General features: G+C 47.1%; 1 protein-coding gene across 1 annotated transcript in view; it reads left to right on the top strand.

Annotated features, from left to right (window-relative positions):
• Nucleotides 1-12,871: 12,871 nt before the first annotated feature.
• Nucleotides 12,872-22,508, top strand: part of LOC8042850 (glycine--tRNA ligase) — a 40,899-nt gene continuing 31,262 nt past the window's right edge. The window contains exons 1-6 of the mRNA XM_040219061.2: nucleotides 12,872-13,211; nucleotides 13,505-13,606; nucleotides 15,932-16,034; nucleotides 20,323-20,464; nucleotides 21,044-21,132; nucleotides 22,330-22,406. Coding sequence (XP_040074995.1) covers nucleotides 12,984-13,211; nucleotides 13,505-13,606; nucleotides 15,932-16,034; nucleotides 20,323-20,464; nucleotides 21,044-21,132; nucleotides 22,330-22,406 — 741 coding nt within the window. The 5' untranslated portion in view covers nucleotides 12,872-12,983. The remainder of the gene's footprint in view (nucleotides 13,212-13,504; nucleotides 13,607-15,931; nucleotides 16,035-20,322; nucleotides 20,465-21,043; nucleotides 21,133-22,329; nucleotides 22,407-22,508) is intronic.

The raw sequence follows: 22,508 nt of genomic DNA on the forward strand, positions 1-22,508 counted from the left end.
GAGGGAAGAAGCTTCTTCGTGAGAATAGAGGGGCGAAGGGTAAGCCTCAAGGAGCGCCAAAGTAGGACCGCGGTCTAGATATATGCTCTTACATGGATGCAACCAGTGTCGTTTTGAGCACTGTCATCCGGCTCTGACGTGAATAGAACGACACTGTGACACTCCGTGGTGACAGATAAACTAATTTAACATCTCGTGCCACTGTCCTGCAAAGTCAGTAATCCAAAAAAAAAAAAAACATCAAAAAGCTTGAAAAGTTTTTCGATGGCGCTAGGGTAGGTCAAGTGCTGAACCTCCGAGTTTGCTGATGAGGTTATTCTGAAATAGGCACTCTTTCAAGGAGCAGTACCCCAGCCGCGCAAGAACTGCAGTGGTGCACAGAGCTGGCTACACAACAAATGAGCAGTTCATTATCTGCAAAAAAAAAAAAAAAAAAAGCCGGACGTGGTAGGCTTTTTTGCTTCTTTGTTGGTTTGTCACAGAAGGTAACAAGTAAACAAAGATGTCAGAAGAAAACCCTGAGGTCAAGGAACAATGAAATGTGGGAAATATTGGAACCTAAGGCAACTGCGTGTGTTCTTGTGATGCAAAACTATCGATACTATCGATAGTTTTTCCAGAACTATCGGTAGTGTCGCAGAACTATCGATAGTTGACTATCGATAGTTTTAGAGCGCAGCTCTTAGGCGCCCGTTTCCGGCTTGAGCGGCGTCGGCGTAACCGCGCGGTGCATTATGGGAAATGTCTCATGATGCAACGCGCGGGGATGGGGACGAGGGGAGGAGAGGGGAGGAGGAGAAGGAAAGAGGGAGGGGAGGAGCTTGAAGGTTGAGGGGAGGAGGAGGGGGTGAAGGAGGAGGAGGGGAGGAGGAGGACGAGGAAGAGGGAGAGTGGCTGGGAGGATGAGGAGGTGATGAGGAGGGAGGAGGGGTATACCCTCCTTCAGTACCCTTCACACCTCCTCAAAAGCTGCGCTCTAATTCGGTGTTACAGGGTGTTGTAAACGTCTTTTATTTTAGAGTGCAGCTCTTAGGCGCCCGTTTCCGGCTTGAGCGGCGTCGGCGTCGCCGTCGGCGTAACCACGCGGTGCATTATGGGACGCGTGACGTCACAGATTACGTCATCAGTGACGTCATCAGCAGCGTCATCGTCACTGATGACGTCATTGGCATCGTCATCGTCCCTGATGACGTCATCGGCATCCGCATCGTCATCGTCACTGATGACGTTATCGACATCGTCATCGTCACGTGACCTCATAGGAGTCACGTGACCCTCGTGAGACGACGGCGACGATTAGCAGACAGGATGAGGAGGTGAGGAGGAGGGAGGAAAGGATATGCCCTCCCCTCAGTACCCTTCCCCTCCTCCTTCTCAAGAGCTGCGCTCTAATCCGGCGTTACAGGGAGTTGTAAACGGCTTTTACTTTTTTCGACTGTCGGCTATCGATACTACTATCGATAGTTTTTCGATAATCGACTATCGATAGTACCATCAATAGTTTATTTACTATCGATAGTCAGAATTGTGGCAACTATCGATAGTTTTGCATTACTAGAGCGAACACAGTTGCCGATCCGCCGCTCGCCTCCCTACCTCCTCTCTTCGGCCAAACTCCCGTCTTCGTCATCACTGAAAGCTGAATCAAAATTTTGATGGTAAGTGTTTGGGCTAGTTGGTGTCCCATTTGAAAAAAAAAAATAAATAAAGCGAGAAAAATAAAAAAGGGAGCGACGCAAACTACCAGTGTCGCAAAACTATCGATAGTAAACCTTTGACAGTACTCTCGATAGGTTTACGACAGTCGATTATCGATAGTTTTCCCATGGTCGACTGTCGATAGTACATCCATAGATTTTCGATAGTCGACTATCGATAGTTTTTCGATAGTCGACTATAGATAGTACTATCGATAGTTTTTGATGGTCGACCATCGGAGTTTTTTTACTATCGATAGTCACATTTCTGGCGACCCCACATGAAAGCAAGCTGCAGCTTCCAGCTGGAATTTATTTTCGGCTAAATTATACAGCAGCAGCTGGAAATCCTGTTTACAACTGAAAATGGATGCTGAACATGCTGGAAATCAAATCCCAGCTGGAGCACCAATTTTTCCAGCTTGGAAGTGCATGATCCACCTGAAAGTTTCCCAGCAAGATGAGTAAAATTCTAATTTCCAGCAAGAAATCTGTCCATTTCTGTATAGAAACAGGTTGGAATTCGGCTGGTAAGATAGATTTCCAGCTCCAGCCGTAGTCCATTTCCGGTTTCATAACGCAGCCTGGACTGGAAGCATTTCTACGATAGTACTATCGCTAGTTTTGCACTACTACTGTGTTCACTTTTACAATGCTCATTCTCATTTTTTTTTTTTTTTGTATTTCTCGATGTCTTGAAGATGACTCGAAGATGCACACGGACCAGAAGCTCTAGACGTGTGGAAAGCCTTGGACACTGGCTACGGTGAAAACTCCAGGGAGAGGCTTCCTCGAAGGATCAGCACATCGGAGGCAAGGGCAGAAAGCATGTGGATGGAACATCTGAAGTGTCTACTGTTGTTGAAAATCACTGCAGCACCTGGGAGCAACTGATGATGAAGCAAGTAGAAACAGGTGGCCATTGGATTTGTAAAGAGTGGTGAAGGTCCTAATAAAAACAAGAGGAAAAAATTGAAGTGTTAGGGCATTTCCTTGCCGAAACATGCCTTTGACACTGAAAACCACTAACAGTTCAATGCTATAAGGGTCGCTCCAAGGTGGACTGGAACTTTTGTCTGTAAGAAATCGGGGAACAAATATAGCATAATCTAACTTGCGGAGGACGTTAACGCAATTATTCTTGTGCATCCTAGGACCGGAATGACGTGTTTGACGCCTGCGCACCAGTTCCAGCTTTTATGGCGGCGAGCACTGTAGCAGTGGTGCATAATCAAATTTCTGGTTATTGAAAAAGCTAAACCAGCTGGAAGTTTGGGGAGATTGCAAGCAATGGTATAGGAAGCAAGCGATGTCTGGAGCGTAGAAAATGGTGTCAAGAGTTAGCAAAGGACGAAAGCCAGTGACCAAACGAGCCGTATTCACACATTTATTCGACTGCGTACCCCCAGCCACGCAGCTCGGTTCTTTCTATGCCAAAACAAATCATGAACGTGAAGCTGCCAACATGATGGGCAGGAGTGCCCGCATGTGCACGAAGGATACTTCCAAATACGAACAAAGTGTCGTGCTTTTAGAATTTCTCATTTCACTGCAAGAATAAAAGTCCCGGTCAACCTTGGACGACCCATGTAATATGCATCCGAACTCGACAAACTGGCAGTTTGGGAAAGGCAAAACATCCGAGGAGCCGCTTATAGTGGTACACATTAGATTATTTTATTTAGTCTCTTGTGCTTATCGATCACATCTTTGTCCAGAATAGCAAGATTTTTAAGAAGAACAAGCTATTACACCGTTTGCCCTAAATAGCACCGTCAGTAACGTATGCAAATGGGAAGTTGGCACTATAATTGTATTCTGCATTGAAAGTAGTGGATGCTTTACCTTTTCAGCTTCCCTGATTTTCTTTTCCAGGGAATAAATTTAAGCCAAATATATGCTGAACATATATGAAGAACTCTGTCATTGATAAGCAAATGTGGAACACAGCAAACACAAAGCAAGGTAAAATTATGTGCCATAAAAAGTCTATCTAATTATTCTTAAGGTTATCATACTTTGTCCTTATTTTAACAGCTCTTCAATTCTAAAAACTCTTAACATGTACATATTTACTGGCTAAGTAATTTTTTGTCAAAACGGAAAAAATAGCATCCCTGCATTCTCCTGCCAGACGGGATCTAGCGTATTCAACCTGCCGTTCCGAATACTGGAAGGTGGATATGTGTAGCAATAATTACCGAGCAGAAATCCTCGATGACATCGGGCTCATCCGATGGCATCGGAGGCGCCCGATGCCATCGGCGTGTGCCCGTGTCGCAATAATCGCCGATTCCCTAATTTCTAAACATATGAAATACAAGCGAAGAACATATCAATTATGAAAATTAGCTGTAGCTTCCAGCTGGAAATGAAGATTTCCAGCCGCCTTTTCGGCTAAATTATACAGCAGCAGCTGGAAACCCTGTTTACAGCTGGAAATGGATACTGCACATGCTGGAAATCAGAAATTCCAGCTGGAGCACCAATTGTTCCAGCTGGGAAACACATGATCCACCTGGAAGTTTTCCAGCCAGATGAGAAAAAAAATTAATTTCCAGCAAGAAATGTGTCCATTTCCGGATGGAAACAGCCTGGAATTCGGCTGGTAAAATAGATTTCCAGCTACAGCCGTAGTCCATTTCCTGTTTCATAACACAGCCTGGACTGGAAGCATTTCTACCTGGGAAGTGCTCACCCCAGCAAAACTTTTCAGCTTACTGAGCCAACTGAAAGGCTTCTTTCCATCAGCCACGAGTGACTTTTTCCGAATACGTCGGTACAGCGGTAAAGCCTGACATGAGAGCACCGGCACGAAGCGAGCTCGATGAGAGTGGTGCAGCTGCCTTAAAAAATAGGGGTTTTCACCAGACAACGCCTACACTGTTCCTATACCGTTCCGTCGTATAAAACAAGGGCCTACCCTACCATCTGCTCCTTCTGGTTCTCTACTGTCAGGCGTAACAATTAAACACCCATCCCCACTTCTTTTTTTGTGATTATTTTTAGGTTAGGGGTGAAGGTTTGGTCAGTATTTTATGGTATACAAACTTACGGTCAGTTAAGTTGAAAGAGTAAATACACAGGCGAGGTGGTTGATGTTTCACATATTTGAACAAAAAACGGAGTCGACGGACTTGTACGTAGTTACGTTTTACTTTTGCTATTCGTGATCAGATGTTTCTTAATTTATAAATCTACGTATACAGTCGGAATCGGTTATTTTCTGAAACCCTGTATCCATCAATGGAATGTACATTTTTGCAATTGAACGTATCAAAACCGTCGAATCCTTGTACTTCTTTCTTTCTTGATCTTTTCCTGCGGAAACTGTTTTCAAAATGTTGGGTCTTGCTCTGTTCCCCAATTCCTCTTTGTACGACACTGCTAAGGGGCCGAGGCGTCAAGCTGCTTGAAGCCAGCTGTTTTCCTGAGCCCCGCCATTAAGTGATAGAAATAAAATTATTATTATTATTATTATTATTATTATTATTATTATTATTATTATTATTATTATTATTATTATAAGTGAATAATCTATAAAACAAAATTGTTTATGTCAGGTTCTGGAGTTCATATGGCCCCTGTAAACACATAAAATCCCTTCCAAATATTAAACAAAAAAATAGATAACTTGTGATAACCATGCATACCAACTTCACGGGACTCGATAAAGCTGTGGTGAGAGGGTACAGCCTCTTCGCTAGCTTCTGTTGCTTTCTCACCTGTCTCAGAAAGTACAAGTGATCTTAGCAATGATAGAAATGATAAACACCAATTATGGAGAAATAACATAACTAATATAACATGAACAAGATGTTCCACTTTTTTCTTCAAAACATACAGAAGGAATGTGGTATGTCCTCGAAAAAAAACAAAAAAAACCAACAACTAGGAAACAAAATTTCCATGCGTGATAGCATGGAAAGTTTTAATGTGCATTTAAAATCTCAGTTACACGAAGCCCCATCGGCCATCTGAGGTGGGGCCTGAATTCTTTGGTTAAGATATTGGCGCGCACCTAGAGGTCATCAAGCAACGTTATTTAATTTTGTATTTCATTGTATTCACCTTATTGGCATCCAAAGGATGCATTACATGAGGGGGAACTAAAAAAAAATACTGCAAATACTACAGATCTTATTAAAAAAAAGGAGGAAATCAAACGCAAAGAAGTTAGACTGAATTGCAGTCGATTACAATATGGCCAGTAATGTGATAATAACAAAAATGACAATAATGATGACTCTACACATAAAGCAAAATAGTAACTTTTGGAATCTAGCGCTACAATGATGCAGCTGTCAGCGATGGCCGGGTGCTGACGTTACGTTATGTAATAATGCGACATTGATTTGAGAAAATGAAATAGCGTTTATTATACTAGATTAACTTCTGATTACATGGTCTCTTTTGCGTGCGTATACGTGGCGTGCCTCCGGTCGTTCTGTCTGAGGTTTCTTCCCACGCAGGCACAAGCGGTCTCTTCTTCCCAGGCAGGCGCACTGTTTACGCTTCGCGCTCTCGCGAAGCGTAAACAAGCTCGCAAAAGTCACGTATTGAGGATCCATTACAGATCCCGCCGAGGCAAGACAAACAAGTAGACAAACGAGCTGGGCCAAGCTAACACGCCCCGGTTTAAAATTGATTTGTCCTCAAATCACTCCGACGCGTAACCCGCAAGGTAGGCCAAAGGTCTGCGCGTCCTTGACAGTTGCTGCCCTGCAGCGTCATCCTCAACGTTGATGAGTGCTCCGCAGGTTTCTTTATCGCGCGTTGGGGCTTCGGATCCGTCCTCGTACTCACGTTCATCGCTTTCATCGGCGCCGGAGAGCGCTTCGGCCGACGCAGGTGTCGGATAACTCCGGTGCCGCTGGTGTGCGTGTATTGTGTCGGCGGAGTTGCTCGACGTTTGCCTTTCTTTCGTTTTGTCGTCCTTTTATGGAATGCAGCCTTTTGATGACCACGGTGTTTGGCGTTGGAAAGGATTTAATCTCGAACGGGCCCGCGAAGAACGGGTCCATCGTGCTTGACCTCGCTCCGATGTTGCAGTAAACGGAGTCGCCGATTTTAAATCTCGGAGTCTTGCTCCTTGCGTCATACAGGCTTTTGGCCGAAGCTTCAGAGTTTTCCAAGTTGTTTTTCGCGTCGTGCCGCTGTCTCGCCAACCTGTGGAGTCTGGTCGTCTCGTCTAGGTCAGCCTCAACTGTTCCGATGTTGAGCTGTCCGGGAAGTTTCGGGACGTAACCGTGCATGAGTTCGAAGGGGCTGAAGCGTGACGAACTCTGTCGCGAAACGTTGACAGAGAAAACTGCCTCGGGTAGAATCTTCTCCCAATTCTTGTGAGGTTCGATGAGTTTTCGAATTATATTCTTCAGCGTCCCTACCATCCGTTCGACAAGACCGTTGGCCTGAGGCCAGTAGGGTGGTGAGGCCACGTGCGTGATTCCAAGTCGTCTGTACAGAGCAGCAGTCTGTTTGTTGACGAAGCTTTTAGCCTGGTCGGTGACGATTGTCGTGGGCACGCCAAATCTCGGAATCCAACGATTCAAGAGGTAGTCGACGTAGAAGTGTGCTGCTGTAGAGGGCACGGCGACAGCGTCAATGTAGCGAGTCGCGTGATCGATGCAAACGAGGACATACTTTTGACCGTTGCTTTCTTCCAGTGGTCCGAAATGGTCGAGAGAGACTGTCATGTTCGGAGAGTCCGGGACTGCGCGAGGTTGCAGAGTGCCTTCTCGAGTTGTGGTTCGTTGGTTCACGCGTTGGCACGTGTTGCACGATCGAACGTACTCCCGAATGTCTCGCGACATCTGAGGCCACCAGTAGTTCCTCTTGATTTGTTCCGTCGTTCGCTCCACGTCCATGTGTCCAGTCGAGTCATGACATATGTTCATAACAGAATCTCGAAGTGTGGCTGGCACAACGATTCTCTTGAACTTTTCGTCCATTTTTAATAAGATCCCATTCGACCGTCCGTAGTCATTTCCGGGCTGTGACGCTAGTCGCTGACACAACGGGTCGATCTGTTGCTGTTCCCGTAGGCGGCTGTTCGTGCTCACTTGCGCATTCAAGCAGATGGGGAAGGGGTTGGTCGCTCCGGCGAAAGTGAGAAGAGTCTGGGAGTCTTCCGGGTCGTACTGACGTGAGAGGGCGTCCGCCTTGTTTGATTTACTCGGTCGGTGTACAATTTCGAACTCGTAGTCCGAGAGGTCGAGGATCCACCGTGCAAATCTTCGGTTGGTGAGGCCGTTCTTAACAAGGTATGTGAGGCACATGCTGTCCGTAATGACTGCAAATCGTGGGCCTCCGCGCAAATATATTGCGAACTTTTCCTTGATGGCCCAGTGTAGCGCCATGCACTCGAGAACGTTAATGTGCAAGGTGCTGTCGTGCGCGTTCAAAGATCTGCTTGCGTATTCGATTACCTTGTCGCACGAGTCGTGTCTCTGCGTTAGGATCGCTCCAAAGCCCGTTTGGCTCGCGTCCACGTGAACCGTGCTGGGGCACTCACTCCGAAAGGTGGCCAGAACCGGCGGAGTCTTCAGACAATGCTTCAGCTCGTCGGTGATCCTTTGATGTTCGTCAGACCACTCGAAGCTCGCGTCCCTCAGCAGTAGCTTACGCAGCGGTGATGATCGTGTTGCGAAGTCCGGGATGAACTTTCGGAAGTGATTTAGGAACTGTAGGAATGAGTAAAGATGCTTTGCATCCCTCTCGGTCTGAAACTTGTCGACTGCAGAAACACGCTGAGGATCGGGTGTTCTGCCTTCCGCCGTGTTCACATTCCCGAGAAATTGAACGCTGGTTCGTACGAACTGGCACTTCGCGATGTCCATGCGGAGTCCGTTCACAACGATGCGTCGTAGGGCTTCGTCTAGAAGTTCCAGAGCCTCAGCTACGGTTTTTGCGCCTTGGCCAACGTCATCCATGTACGTTGCTGTTCGGGGAAGTCCGTCGAAAGTTCTTCGCATGACCATTTGCATAGTTTGGGGCGCTTTACAGAACCCGAAGGCCATGCGGAGATACTCGTACTTGCCATGTGGAGTGACTAAGGCTGTCTTGTGAACATCTTCCGGCTTCACTCGGATGGTGAGAAATGCGGTCTTGACGTCCATAACAGTAAAGTAACGGGAGCCGTCCCTCATTACATCGTCGAGTGCGTCGTCCATTCGAGGCATGGGGTACAGCGGGTTGACTGTTTTGGCGTTCAATTTTCGGTAGTCGTAAACCATTCGTCTGGGAGTCGAGGGATGGTTCGGCTGGTTTACCACAAGCGTCGGTGCAGCATATTCGCTTTGGCTTTTGCGAACAATTCCACGCTCGCGATAGTCTTCGACCTGTCGTTTGATGAATTCTCGGTCGGCTGGGGAGCATCGATAGGGCCGCGACGCCACGGGGATCTCGTCGCGTAGCTCGATGGAATGCTCGGCGTGTGGGCAGTTGTTCCTTCACCGTCGTAAACGCAGCGTGGTGTTTTGTGAGTATCCCAAAAGTCTTTCGCGTTCTTCCGGCGAAGCGTCTTCGGTAATGCTGTCCGCAGCCGTGTGGATTCGTTGCATTAGGGCTGCTTCGATGTCATTCCGTGCTGGCTCGAACTTCACGAACATGGCCAGGCGTTCGGTTTGGGGCAGTTTCTCCTGAAAGTTGGACACCAGAGCTTCTCCGGAGATTGCCGCTTTTGGAATCTCGGCGGGCGAATCGTAACGTTCAGGTAGTTCAACGATGGTTATGTCGTTCGAAACGTGAAACGTGACCTCCACGTTAGCGAGTTGGCGCCAATCTGATCCGAGAAGTAGGTCAATTGACTTGGGGAGTGGAAGAATGAGTATTTCCGGTACCTTGACCGTCGTTGATCCAACGCTGATCGTCAGAGACGTGCACTTGTCAGGCGTAAGCTTGTTGTCCAAAACGTTGACAAATTCCTCTGCTCGGGACCACGACGATACGTAAGCGTCCTGGGGTAGTGCCCTGGGATCGATGATCGATACGTTGGCTCCAGTGTCGATGCACGCCTTCAAAGGACGGTTCTCCGTGAAGGCGGTGACGATGGGGAGAGAATCTCCTGTCGTGCGCAAGAAGCAGTGGACATTCTTCTCGTTTGGACCCGCGCCCTTTTGTGCGCGTTTCTCCTCTGCACGGATGGTCGCTGCAGTTTTCGGCTCTGGACAGTCCCTGGAGAAGTGACCGGGCTGGTCGCAATTAAAACAGTTGCTCTGCCTCGTGCGTTTGAAGGGTTTCGGTGATGGGGCATTCGTCAGGGTGCTGGTCGGGGCGCCTGTCGTTTGCTGCGTTGATGTCGAATGCTCGTGCGTGCCTTGTTTGCGTGGTTGAGTCTTTTCTCTGGGACGGCGGTGGTCCAAAGTCGTCGCGCAGTCAATCAGCTCGAGGACCGATTTACAGCCTTGGGCTGCCAGGGGATTGGCCCACTTGTCCTCGGTGATTCCGTGTAAGATTAAAGAGATGCGTTCGCTGGCTCATAGCTCACAGGGAGCTCGCTCGAGCATGGCATTCTTCGCGTAGATGTACTGCACAATGCTCTCGTGGCGGAGCTGTCGGCGTTGTTGGTACTCCAAAAATTGTTGAAGTCCCATTTTTCGTTGGAAGCGTTCCTTGATGGCTTCCTTCCATACTTCCCAGTCGTCGATCCGGGAACCGTAAGACTTGTGCCAGTGTCGTGCTGCACCGTGAAGGCGGGTGTCGGCGTTGAGCAGAGTGAGGTTTGGTGCCCAGTTTGCGAGGAGAGCCACTCGTTCGATTTCTCGAAGCCACTCAGCGACGTTTTCGTATGACTCCCCCTCGAACGTGGGAATCGCGTGCGAAGTGTCGCTCGTGGAGTGGACGTGGAGGGGCCTCGTGGACTGTCGTAGGGTCTCGGCCAGTTGTTGTTGCGTTTGGACGATGACCGATAGCAAATCAACCGTTGTTGCGTTGCCGCTCACCTGCGTTGTAATGCCCAGCGCAGAAGCATCCGTCCTGGTTACTTCTCGTTCTGGTCCGTTTCGGTCCGTCACGTTGACGCCATTTTCTGGGTGTGGCGTTGAAAGTGCGTTGTTGAAGGCCAGGATTAGTTGCTGGAGTTGAATTTTGATATCTTGTATCTCTTGACGCATTGAATCCTGATTGGTGGTTTCCGTTCCCTTGCTGGAGTCCGTGATCAGGGCGTGGTCACCGGCTTCGTTGGAGTCTGCGGATCCTATCGACTGCGCCATGTCAGCGGTGGCCGGGTGCTGACGTTACGTTATGTAATAATGCGACATTGATTTGAGAAAATGAAATAGCGTATATTATACTAGATTAACTTCTGATTACATGGTCTCTTTTGCGTGCGTATACGTGGCGTGCCTCCGGTCGTTCTGTCTGAGGTTTCTTCCCACGCAGGCACAACGGTCTCTTCATCCCAGGCAGGCGCTATGGGCGAAGTTCAGTTCACGCTCTCGCGAAGCGTAAACAAGCTGGGCCCGCAACCCCGTGCGCTCGCAAAAGTCACGTATTGAGGATCCATTACAGATCCCGCCGAGGCAAGACAAACAAGTAGACAAACGAGCTGGGCCAAGCTAACACAGCAAAAGTAGAAGTCAGGGTCAGCAGTTTTACGATTGTTTACATATTGGTCTTTAAATAAAATAGCATCATGATTGGTTACAATATGGTCAGGTAAATTGTTCCCAGTCATTAAAGGGCAACTCCGCTTCATTCTTGATATTTAGAAAACTATGTAGCCCTCTTCAGTATCATATAGGAAGACCCCACGTCAAATATTACGATCTAATTCCGTTTATCTATATAATAAACTGGCCAACAAACCTTCAAGCGAGCCAAGTCGCCGAAATCTGCCAACACTAGCGTGCGGCGCGAGGCGCAATCATCAGCGCAGTCAATGCCACGGAGTTGGAGCGGCCAACATTGAGCCACTACGACAGAGGCATGATACGTCATTCTCACGTTTTGCTTGTTTTTACTTCTCAGAGCGAAATTGAACGATGACGTCATGAGTTTCTCCTCCCGGTGTTGGCTGACCGGGCATTCACGTGATCACCGTAACACGGATGCGCTACTTTGCGCTGCCCTGCGCGCTCATCGGTCTGTTTCTCCGCTCCCCTTCTCTTTCACTTCTCCCCTTCCCCCTCTCCTTCAGGCCATCACCGTCCACGCCAGGCGAAGCAACCTGCCCGCGTCCAATAAAAAAAATAAAAAAAAATAAAAACCTGCCCGCGTCGCGTGTCCTGTTTTTCGCTCCCTCCCGAACGTCACAAGACCACTTGGTTCGACGTGACGTGCCATGCCTCTGACGACCCGAGACCGATGTCGCCTGACGCAACCGAAGTTTCGGTTTCGGTATCTGCTGATGTTTAAATTAGGATTACACAAATAATATTCCACCTTTCGCAAATCCGAAGACGTAGAGTTGTTTAGTAGTGCTTTATGAATGTGAATCACATGGAAGCCTAAATTTTTCGGAATTGAGCGGAGTTGCCCTTTAATGCACAGTGTTAAGAAAACAATTAGTGCGGCATTGAAAATTGTGATATTTTGCATGCGTGACCTAACCAAGGTGGTATGAAATTGGCTGACAGCTAGTGTGAATGTAATAGAAAGTGTGTGGGCCAGCCCCATAAGTTTCCATCCCTGACTACGCAACTCGGTGCATGCACATTGGTGCTTTTGAGGTTCTATCCCCAAAGTTGGCTTCACTTCAGTCATGAGTATACCCCTTTTTCCAGATTGCAGTTTTTTTGCAGTGTTACTAAGAGCATCAATGAGCAAACGCTAAGTTGTGCACATTGCTGCTACTAGGCGCTGTACTTCACATTGAATCTTATTGAGCCTGAACTTGTCAGATGTCAGTGTGAATGGGCATGGGCTCCGCATTTCCAGCAGAAGAGTGGCGACGCGTTACTTATTTTTGCGATGAAAAAGGCCCAGTGGCATTGGAAGGGGCGCGAGAAATCTGACGGGGACACTTTTTTGGGAAGGTTTAAACCCACTGCTGGAGAAGCAATGCTCTGTCTTACTCAGTGTACGCAAAAAAGGCAAGAACAAGAGGCGAAAAACGCTATTTTATGCATCCCGAATATTCAGTTTCGTTTTCGCTGCAGGCCAACACTTAGGTGTACCAAGATGGCCGCCGTTTGTTTCAGTGTTTGCGGGATAAACCGGGTAAACAGCGATCCATACGCAAGAAAATATCTTTTCTCGTTTTCTTACATTTTTTTTGTACCTCGCGCTTCGCCGGCGTCTGGTCTGGACATGTGGACGTCGAAAACGGGATTACCTTGAAAGTGAATGTTCGTCGGAGCTTTTCTAGAAACTTTAGGAGCGGTAGTAGCAATCTGCTCGCGATCGCCGCTGTTATTGAGCCGCACTTTTTCGACGTGCCACGTGTGCTGTAAGCTACCGGCCAACTGGGGCAACAAGAAAGTTCGCTTACATAAACTGACCGCTGTCAGAAAAATGACCAAGCCCGAAGACGACCAAGTCCTCGAACCTCTGAGGAGCTCTGTCAAGGAACAGGTAATGCCCGCACTGCTCCGAGTTTTCTAAATGGGAGCAAGGTGTATTCAGATCTTGACTTCTACTTCAAAACGATCACCTACATCGTATTACGTTCTCCCGTGTCGGAACAAGTTCATGGCGTTGACCGCTTTGCATACGGTTCGCGAAGCGGACAAAGCCTTGCTCGAAACCGCTCGAAACACAGACGCTTACGTTCCGTGCAGTATGTACCGCCGGAAACACTTCTTACTTCGTATATAGTTAATTACGAGTTTTCTTTTTCTCTTATATCTTTTTTTTATTAATTTCAGGGCGACTTGGTGAGGAAGCTCAAGGAAATGGGGGCGCCGGAGCTGGACATCAAAAAGGCTGTGAATGAATTAAAAGCCAGGAAAAAGATACTCGAGGACAAGGTAGGTCCGTTCGAACAACCGCGGGCAACGATCTTTTGCCGTGCATCGACCCATACAAGATATTATGAACTGTGCACGACTCGCATCGAGCATATTGCACTGCCAACAGTTCCGGTGTGACCTAGTTATTGCGTCATTATCTTGGCGCAGAGTTTGGTTTGGGTTTAGCAGTTCTAGTGAACTTCTTTTAATATTTTGCTAGCTGTCATGATGTTCCGAGAAGTCATTATTGAATGTATGGAACTTGTGCATGTTGAACGTTTGACAGTTAGCTGAGGCTAGGTTGCGATAAAGGCAAAGTAGATGGAAATGAAGGTCTCAAAAAACTAAAAAAGCAGGGACACATTACTTCCGTTTTAATTATTAGCAAGGCATTTGCTTCGCTCACTCACATAGCAGAGGGTCGCAAGCATGTCTGCAATGCCAGTATGCGGACATTGTTTAGCACACAGTTATACCACTTGGCAAGTTCTTACCTCCTGACAGGCACTTACCAACATTCACTTCGACATGGTGGGATCATTTCCACCAGCTGAAGATTGCAGGCACATTTTGACCTGCGTTGAACACTTCACGCTGTGGCCTGGGGCATTACCCATTAAGTCCGTAAGAGCAGAAACCACAGCTCGGGACTTTGTCAGCATATGGGTTAGCTGCTTTGAAATATCGACCATTGTTTCACCACACTGAGGAAGACGATTTGAGTCGACACTCTTCCAGAACCTTTCAGGTCTCCTTTGTGCGAAACTTATTCACACAACATCCTATCACATTATCTTCAGCAGAGAGTTAAAAAGATTTCACAGACAGCTGAAGGCAAGTCGACTAAAAGGGCTGTTACACCATGGATGAAGACACTACCTCTCATCATGCTCGGAATACACGCACCTTTGAGAGGGGACCTTGGATGCAGCGCAGCCGAAATGATTGCTCAGCGTTGCTGGGGGATTTTGATCACTATTCACCAACACCGAGACCATGAAAGCTGGGAGTTACATCAGCTGTTCCTCATTCAGATTACCACCTAAGATCGTGAAGCAGTGCAACGTGTCCAACTCGAACAAAATTTTTTAACCTAATCGCTCGCACCGTGGATCTCCCAGCTATGAAAAGTGCTAGTAGTGAGAAGCAACTGTCACAATAAGGCCAAAGTGCAAGCTTGAAATAGAATTCGATTCCCCGTTTGAGATCAACAGGTTCGGACGAATGGCTTTGCAGCCTTTCTATTTCTAATTTATCATGCTGTAAATAGTTAGATAAGTTGCAAGCAAAGCAAATGCCTTGCTACAAACCCTTCCTCTACTGTGGTCCCATAGTAACTGTCACTGTGTTGAATGTAGCCAGTTAGGTTGTATTGTAATTCTGAGTGATAGCAGCATTTCCCTTCAAGAGTAACTTGGCATGTAAACATTTTTCATTCATGTAGTGCCTCTGTTTTTGGCACCGAGATACCTTTTCTGACACTTAACTTTTTGAGCAATGGTCTTAAACTATAAAAACTTGCGTGCTTTTACAAGCTGACACAGGTCTCAAAGGATGCAACAGTCAAGAATTACATGCTTATTATACAGCCAGGCTTCTCTTTGACTTGCTGTTTAAGTTCCCCTTCTTGACTGCTGAATCTTCGAAATCCAACCAAAATTTATTTCGTGTTGCCCCACCCCCGTTCCCTGCTTCTTAACCTCTTAGAACTCTGTTGATGCCGCAGTATTTTTACCAGATGAGCCAGTGGTAACTGGGTCTCAGTGGCTGGCATACTCGGACCTTCGAATGCAGGTCTTCAACCTTTCCCAATGATGTGTTTTGTTCTTTTCTGTGAAGGCTTATCTCAACCCTTGAAAAATGAAAAATTCTCTCTTGGAATGATCCTTGCAATATCATCCCAAATTAGTCATTAAACTGTTACCAAGTTATACCGTTCCTACTTTAGATCTTGCTGTTGAAGTTAACACAAAGCACCCGCAGATGCTGGACTAATTCCTTACAAAACTCGGGTTGCTGAAGGGAAAACCTGGAGTTCACCCTTACGTCAAGTTTCTCACGGTTTTTTAGGCTAAATAGTACATTGTCCACTTACTCACCTGGAGCACTATTGTGACTCTCATGAATCTAACCACTGCAGAGCTTGGTGGATGCTCAAGACTGGACGATACAACTAGCACCCTGCTTCTTGCTTCCGTGCCGTCTACTAAGCTTGTGCACGCAGCTTTTTCTTATGACGGTGGTTAGACAATCCTGATAGTATGGGGCACCACTGTTTTTGCCTTTCACATTCAACCTTAAGAACATGAGCCTGACTTGAAGGAACATGTTTATTTCATCCAGGAACTACAACTCGCACCAGTTGAAGCTGGCTTTGACCGTCTGCGCATGGAGGACCTTCTCCGGCGGCGGTTCTTCTACGACCAGTCTTTCTCTATTTATGGAGGTACTGGTTCTTTTGAGTGTGCCATTTTCTTCATCCTTGAAGACGGACGGCCTTCTGTTTCAGCCTCCGTAGTAGTAGGTTAAGGATTCAGTAGGTGCTCCACTTCCACCTTAAGCTTTCTACTTTCAATAGCTTTTCGGTGCGCACACAACAAAACCCGGCAATAGGAGACGAGCGTGTGCTGGTGGCGGAGCTTCTGCTGAATGCTTAGCCTGTCACTGACTACAGTCTTCCAAAAATCTAGGCATGTGGAGACCTTTGACCCTCTCCTTGGTGACAGCATTTAGCTGCATTTTGCTAGGAAGGAAATGCAGCATAGCGTGGGACAGATTGGCAAAAATCTCATGTAGGATGCCCCTGATGTGCCAAGTAATGGAGCGAGGTTAACACAGACCTCCACGACATCACGCACAGGTGCTCGCGTGGATAATTCATCTCCGTGGTCAACTTCTGACATTACTCCCGTGTTAGGCTGGTAGTTAGAGTTACTGGTGACAAGGCAAAACCAAAGTAAAACGAGAAAGGGCATATGGGTTTTCAAGATGCCGTGTCACTCTAACTACTTGGCCAACATGCAGTGATACCAAAGTTGACCGTAGAAGTGCAGATGTTTCCAACACGCTCCTATACATTAAATCATGATCTAGCTTGTTCTAACCTTGCTCCCAATGGCTTAGTGCACGTCAGGCACTCATGCAAAATGTTTACCATTCTGACTAGCGCTTCTTTGGGTTAGCTCACACTTTCGTCTCTTGTACAGTCAAGGACAAAAGTCTCCAGGACACGCGAGCTGCGACTGAAACGCATTGCTCTGCCATCTGCCGGTGGGTCGCCTGGTTTCGAGATCACAGAAAAGCGCATGCGCGTTCTACTGTGCGTGCCAACATGTGCGCTTTCCCGCTCTTCTGCGGCGCGGCGCCTAACTCGGAATCGGGCGCGGGGTACCGCCTCGGAAATAGCGCTTACTGACATGGCACCTATAAAGCAAGAAGTCACGGCAACTCAACTGAGCGATAAACTCAACTGGTTTTAAAGCAAGGTGCGCTGACACAGCGAAATGCGGCGCAATCCCCCAGGTGGTATCTCGTGTTTCGGAATGTGTAGCAGACGCTCGTAGGCCGCCAGCGCTATCTCCGAGGCGGTACCACGCGCCCGATTCCGAGTTAGGCGCTGTGCCTTAGAAAGGCGGGAAAACACACATGTTTGCAGACAGAGTAGGACGCGCATGCGCTTTTGTGTGATCTCGAAACCAGGCGACCCGCCGGCAGATGGCAGAGCAATGCGTTTCAGCCGCAGCTCGCGTGTCCTGGAGACTTTTGTCCCCGACAGTACATTACAAGCCCACTCCTTAGTACCAGGCACCAGACACACCGACACTTGAAAAAGCGAAAATGGACGGACACATACACTGTGCAACACTGTTAGCAGAAACACAGCGTCAATCCTTCTTCACATTTTATTTCTAAACAGTATCAACAGGCAACAAAATTTCCCACTCAGGTTAGTGTCCCAATTAAGCACTTTCCTAGATGCCAGTAGTTTTGATGAGAGCCCCTCAATTGTAAACAGAAAATAGAAATAGAAAAAAGCCGTTTACAAATCCCTGTAACGCCGAATTGGAGCGCAGCTCTTGAGGAGGAGTAGGAAGGGTACTGAGGGGGGTCACGTCACGTGCGGGTAGTCACGTGTCCCCGGCGGGGTCACGTGATCTCGGGGGAGGGGGTCACGTGACCTCAAGGGGGGGGGGGGGGGGGTGTCACGTGACCTGGGAGGGGGCAGGTGACCTTGGGGGGGGGAAGGGGTCACGTGATTTCGGGGGGGGGGGGGGGTGGGGGGGGGGGGGGGGTCAGGTGACCCCCCCCGGTTACGCCGACGCCGCTCAGGCTGGAAACGGGCCCCTAAGAGCTGCGCTCTAAAAAACTGCCGATCACTTACTTGCGTTAACATCAGGCAAAGGCGGGTTGGGTTTTGTCAAGGAAGCCTGTTGATTTATTATTATTTTTTTTCTGGTGTTGGAGTCATTACATTTTGCGGTCTCAAATGTGCCTGTTTCTTTACTCCGGAGAATACACAGAAAGAATAAAACGTAAAGGACGAGCACAGACACACACAGAACTTTCAAGTGAAAGAACTGTGTGTGTCTGCATTTGTCCCTGACATGTTTTGTTCTTTCTGTGTATTCTGTAGTTTTTAATGGCACTCTGCATCATGTACTGTTCTTTATTCTCCCTTCATTACCACATCCTTGCCAGTTTTTAGGAATGTGATAATTATGGCTCTATGTCATGTTTATTTTTTTTACAGTGCAGACACCAAATTTTCTTTCAGAGCCACTAATTCTGTAGTTTGCTCCCTATTCATACATATTTCAGTTATTTCGGGTGGCCGTGATGATTCATTCTGTTATAGGTTTGAAAATCAAACTCCCTTTGCCTCAGTTTTGTTTCTTGCCATGTTGGTGTGAAATTAGTGTTAGTGAAAGAACGGTTCAGTGGGCATTCTTCATGATCCATTGCCATCTTCTTGCCGGGAAACTCATTTTAAGAGACACATTTCAGTAGTGTGTAAGCTCCCTGGAAGTTGTTTTTATGTAGACTGTCCTTCTACATAATACTGTTTAAAGATCTCTGATGGCAAATTTAGCTTGTTATTTTGTAACCTGTTTGAGCAGTTTTTGCCAGGAGCACCTACGGTGCATGATGAATTGCTGATGTTATAGCGCTTGATTCAGCAGGTTTCTATCTGCTCTAGTTTTCTTGCTATTCTGTGGGTGTCTGGATGAGTTCCCTTCAAGTACAAAAAAATTAATTGATCTTAAAAAAAAAAAAAAAAAAAGGGGGGGGGGGCTGGAAAATCTTTTTTTCTCTTTTTTTTTGTTCACCAGTTGAGGAGAAAAGCCCCTTCTGCACAGATTTCGGATAACAAGTTGCTTTGTAATGGACACAAAACCAATGTCATGGGGATGCCAGTTTCTATAGTCACTGGCAGGGTGAGAAGGGCAAGGCATCTCTTCCGAATGCCTGGCTTCCAGCCTTCACTCGTTGCCTGCCTTCCACTCTACTTTGGCCGTGCTTACAAACTCGAGGCTCACAGGATGCCAAAGTTCTATCGAAGGTAATAAGTTTGTGCGGGAGAGGAGCCCACTTAAAGGGGCCCTCCGGAGCTTTCTGCGATCGTCTGTTTATGTCGTTATATTGCGTAGTAGGTGCAAGTTAATATGTATACAAAGTTTTAGATTACAGAACTTATTATTAAGCAGATGGCAGAAGAAATATATCGGGACTATTTTCTCTTGAAAGAAAATCCCCCATTCCCTGCCCATCGCTAAAACTTGACCAACGGAAATGCTGCATCTCGCGGTGAATGCGAACATTATTATTGCAACACTTTTTAAGCTAGTTGTAAATTAGAGTTTGAGAAAAACGTAAACTGATTGTGGTGCGGGAAACATAGTCCGCAATTATCGCTCTAAAACCAGCGAACTATGTTTTCTCCCCGCAAGCTTGTTGCTAAGGGGTGATGCGTCGGCGCGTCGGCTCGTCTGCCTCCCGGGGCGTCTGCAGAAGTGCGTTTGCGGGACACGTGTTCCTTCTTTTCGTGGATCCCGACTCCGAAGCCAGCTTTGCAATCCTTCCACGTCAACGAGTCAAACTTTTCCTTGTCATCTGTGGAATGCGACTGCGTATTGCAGTAGCAGCGCGACGGTGCGGTGCGACGAACGACGACTGCCAAGTACAAAGTCCGGAGAGATTCCTCCGCGGGTCGGCGGTCGGCCGCTTTGGGGACGCGCAGTGACGCTGGAGTCTTTCGCTTGCTATTGGCTGACGCGTAAAGAAATGCCCTTCCCATTTTCCGGGGTCATCTCAGAAAAGGGGGCGTGCCAGGGATTTTGATAGCAATTTTAATAGAGAAATCTGCCGTGCACTACTATAATTTTATGATTTTTAGGACCCTTAGGGCCTGTAGGTTGAGTTACCGCCATAAATAGACCATCGGAGAACGCTCTGGAGGGCCCCTTTAAGGAACTCCTTGTCATTCTCATCCTTTCGGGGACTGGTGATCCGACTTACTGACCTGCAACCACTAAAAAGGTGAAACGGCGAATGTAGAAGCTGCGCGTCAGCCTCTAAGAAAATGAGCAAGCTGTTGACCACTTATTTATAGTGGGGGAAAAACAAGATTTTTAGACTTGAGACTGAGTGAGTGCCCTTAATCCCAAAGTCTTTGTTCTCTTTATTTATTTTTTATTTTTTATGGTGAACACATGGATGAATGTTTTGTGATGCAGGGGTGGCAGGCCAGTTTGACTTTGGCCCGATGGGCTGTGCCATGAAGACCCAGCTGCTGAGCCTGTGGAGGAGCCACTTTGTGCTCGAGGAGCAGATGCTCGAGGTGGACTGCACCGTGCTCACCCCAGAGCCCGTCCTCAAGTGAGCCCCCTTGAAAGAAGAGAATGCTTAAAAAGTTGGCATGTGTTTCTTTGTAACCTTGGCAGCTAAAACATATGTTAGAGATTGTCTAAAGGTGAAAAGTTGTCTGCAGACGAACAGGATGTTTTTTGTTTGTTTCTTGCCATGGGGGGCTAGTTTTACCATTATTGTGAGAGAGCTGACCCTGTTGTGTGGCATCTTGTCTTGTCTGAGGCTTTGCTTTTTTTCACATCTGTACACACAGGTCAATCCTAAACACCTCTAGTAGTAGGTGTAGTACAAACTGTCATTGTTGCCTTTAGGTAGTATTGTTGTGTCTAAGGATTAGAGAACTATAGTCGTGCCACCCCGACCATCGCTATCAACTATTTCCTCGCTTTGCGGTGCTTTTTCAATAGTACACAATTGCCTTCCTGATGTGGAAGCCTTGTTTCCATCCAGAACATTGAATCACAAAAACTTTGGTTTGGTGACTGCCCTGCATAGAGAAACTGTTACAGTCTTGCACATATTGTCATTGGGCAAAACAAAATAGCACTGGCTTTGTGGGGGAACATACTACATCTAACTATGCTTTAGGGCTTCGGGACACGTGGAGCGCTTTGCAGACCTCATGGTGAAGGACATGAAGAGCGGAGAGTGCTTCAGGCTTGATCATCTCATCAAAGGTGGGTGCTGCCACTTCACGTCACAGTGCAAAATATGGTGCTGAACTGAGCATCCTGGCAATGGTACCGCATTTACTTGAAAATGGCTCCCCTCTTTTTTTTATTTATTTATGAACGGCCCCTTGACTTTTGCTTTCTCGAGGGACCTACAGGGAGACAATCGTGATATACGGAAGTAGACGAGCAACTAGATCGGTGGTCATAATGCTAGTGCACAAAAACACATTATGCACTGGAATCTTGAGCACATCGGCATCATGCTTAATGCCTTAATGCAGGCTGTTTTGTTGCTTTCAAACATTATCTCTGCCAAATTATTTGCTGGGTTCTTTTGTGATTGGCAATGACTGTACCCGGCGGTATAGACTTTCCATTTTCCCGGGGAGGGGGGGCAAGCAGGCTGAGTTTTTCCCGGGGGGGGGGGTGTCTGCACATTTCCTTCTCGCCAGAACTGGAGATTGAAGCTAACGAAAGCACGCTGGGATTCGATTTCCCATGTACTTTGTCAATAAAGCCAACGTGGGCGTTATTTTGTTTACATGCCGCTACTAGAACCTCCTTACTTGTCACGCAAACAGCGTCTCGGTAAGGATCATGGCCCGGGACCGGGGGGGGGGCTCCGCCCCCCCCACAGATTTTGCTGGAGGGGGAACGAGCCCCGATGCCCCCCCTTGTAGTCTATGCCTATGACTGTACCTCTTAATGTGTACAAAGAGACATAAAATAGTGATTGGGAGGATCAAAATACTAAAACATCTTGAAGCGATGGAGGTTAAAGGATGGATCAGACGATATGCATGTTACCAGTCATCTATTCAAATCTGGGGCTGAGAGATGACATGGACAGACTCTGTTTATCATCCTGGCTGAAAATCTCTTCCCAATCTCCTCTTCCTTTTTTCTCATGCTCTCTTTCCCAGTTTTGCCCTCCCTTCTCATGCTTGTCCCTCCTCCTCACTCAAATGTCGTGACTCTGGAATCTAACAGCTGACTTCACTTGAAAGAAGAAAAAATTTTCCCCTTTCTGGTTTTACATCAGTCTTTAACATAGAACAGCCTGTGATGCTTACGTTATGTTGTGGTCTGGAAAGCAAACTCATTTTGAAATGTGTGGGTGTGCAACTTCTGTCTGATATTTTGTGGTGCTAATCTTGGAAAAGACAAAAAGTTATTGAACCCCCTGCCTTTCATTACCAGCCCATTTGGAGAAACTAAGCGCCGACAAGAAGACCACAGCAGAGCAGAAGGCAGAGTACGAAGACATTGTGGTCAAGGTGGGAATTTATAGTTTTCCTTTTCTCTCTTTAGGTGACATTTTAACAATGTCTTAACGATGGCTCGAGATGAATGGGATCTTAGAAAAGAGTTACAAAAAA

Source organism: Ixodes scapularis, unplaced genomic scaffold, assembly GCF_016920785.2.
Source record: "Ixodes scapularis isolate PalLabHiFi unplaced genomic scaffold, ASM1692078v2 PGA_scaffold5__190_contigs__length_132052651, whole genome shotgun sequence".
Lineage (NCBI taxonomy): Eukaryota > Metazoa > Arthropoda > Arachnida > Ixodida > Ixodidae > Ixodes > Ixodes scapularis.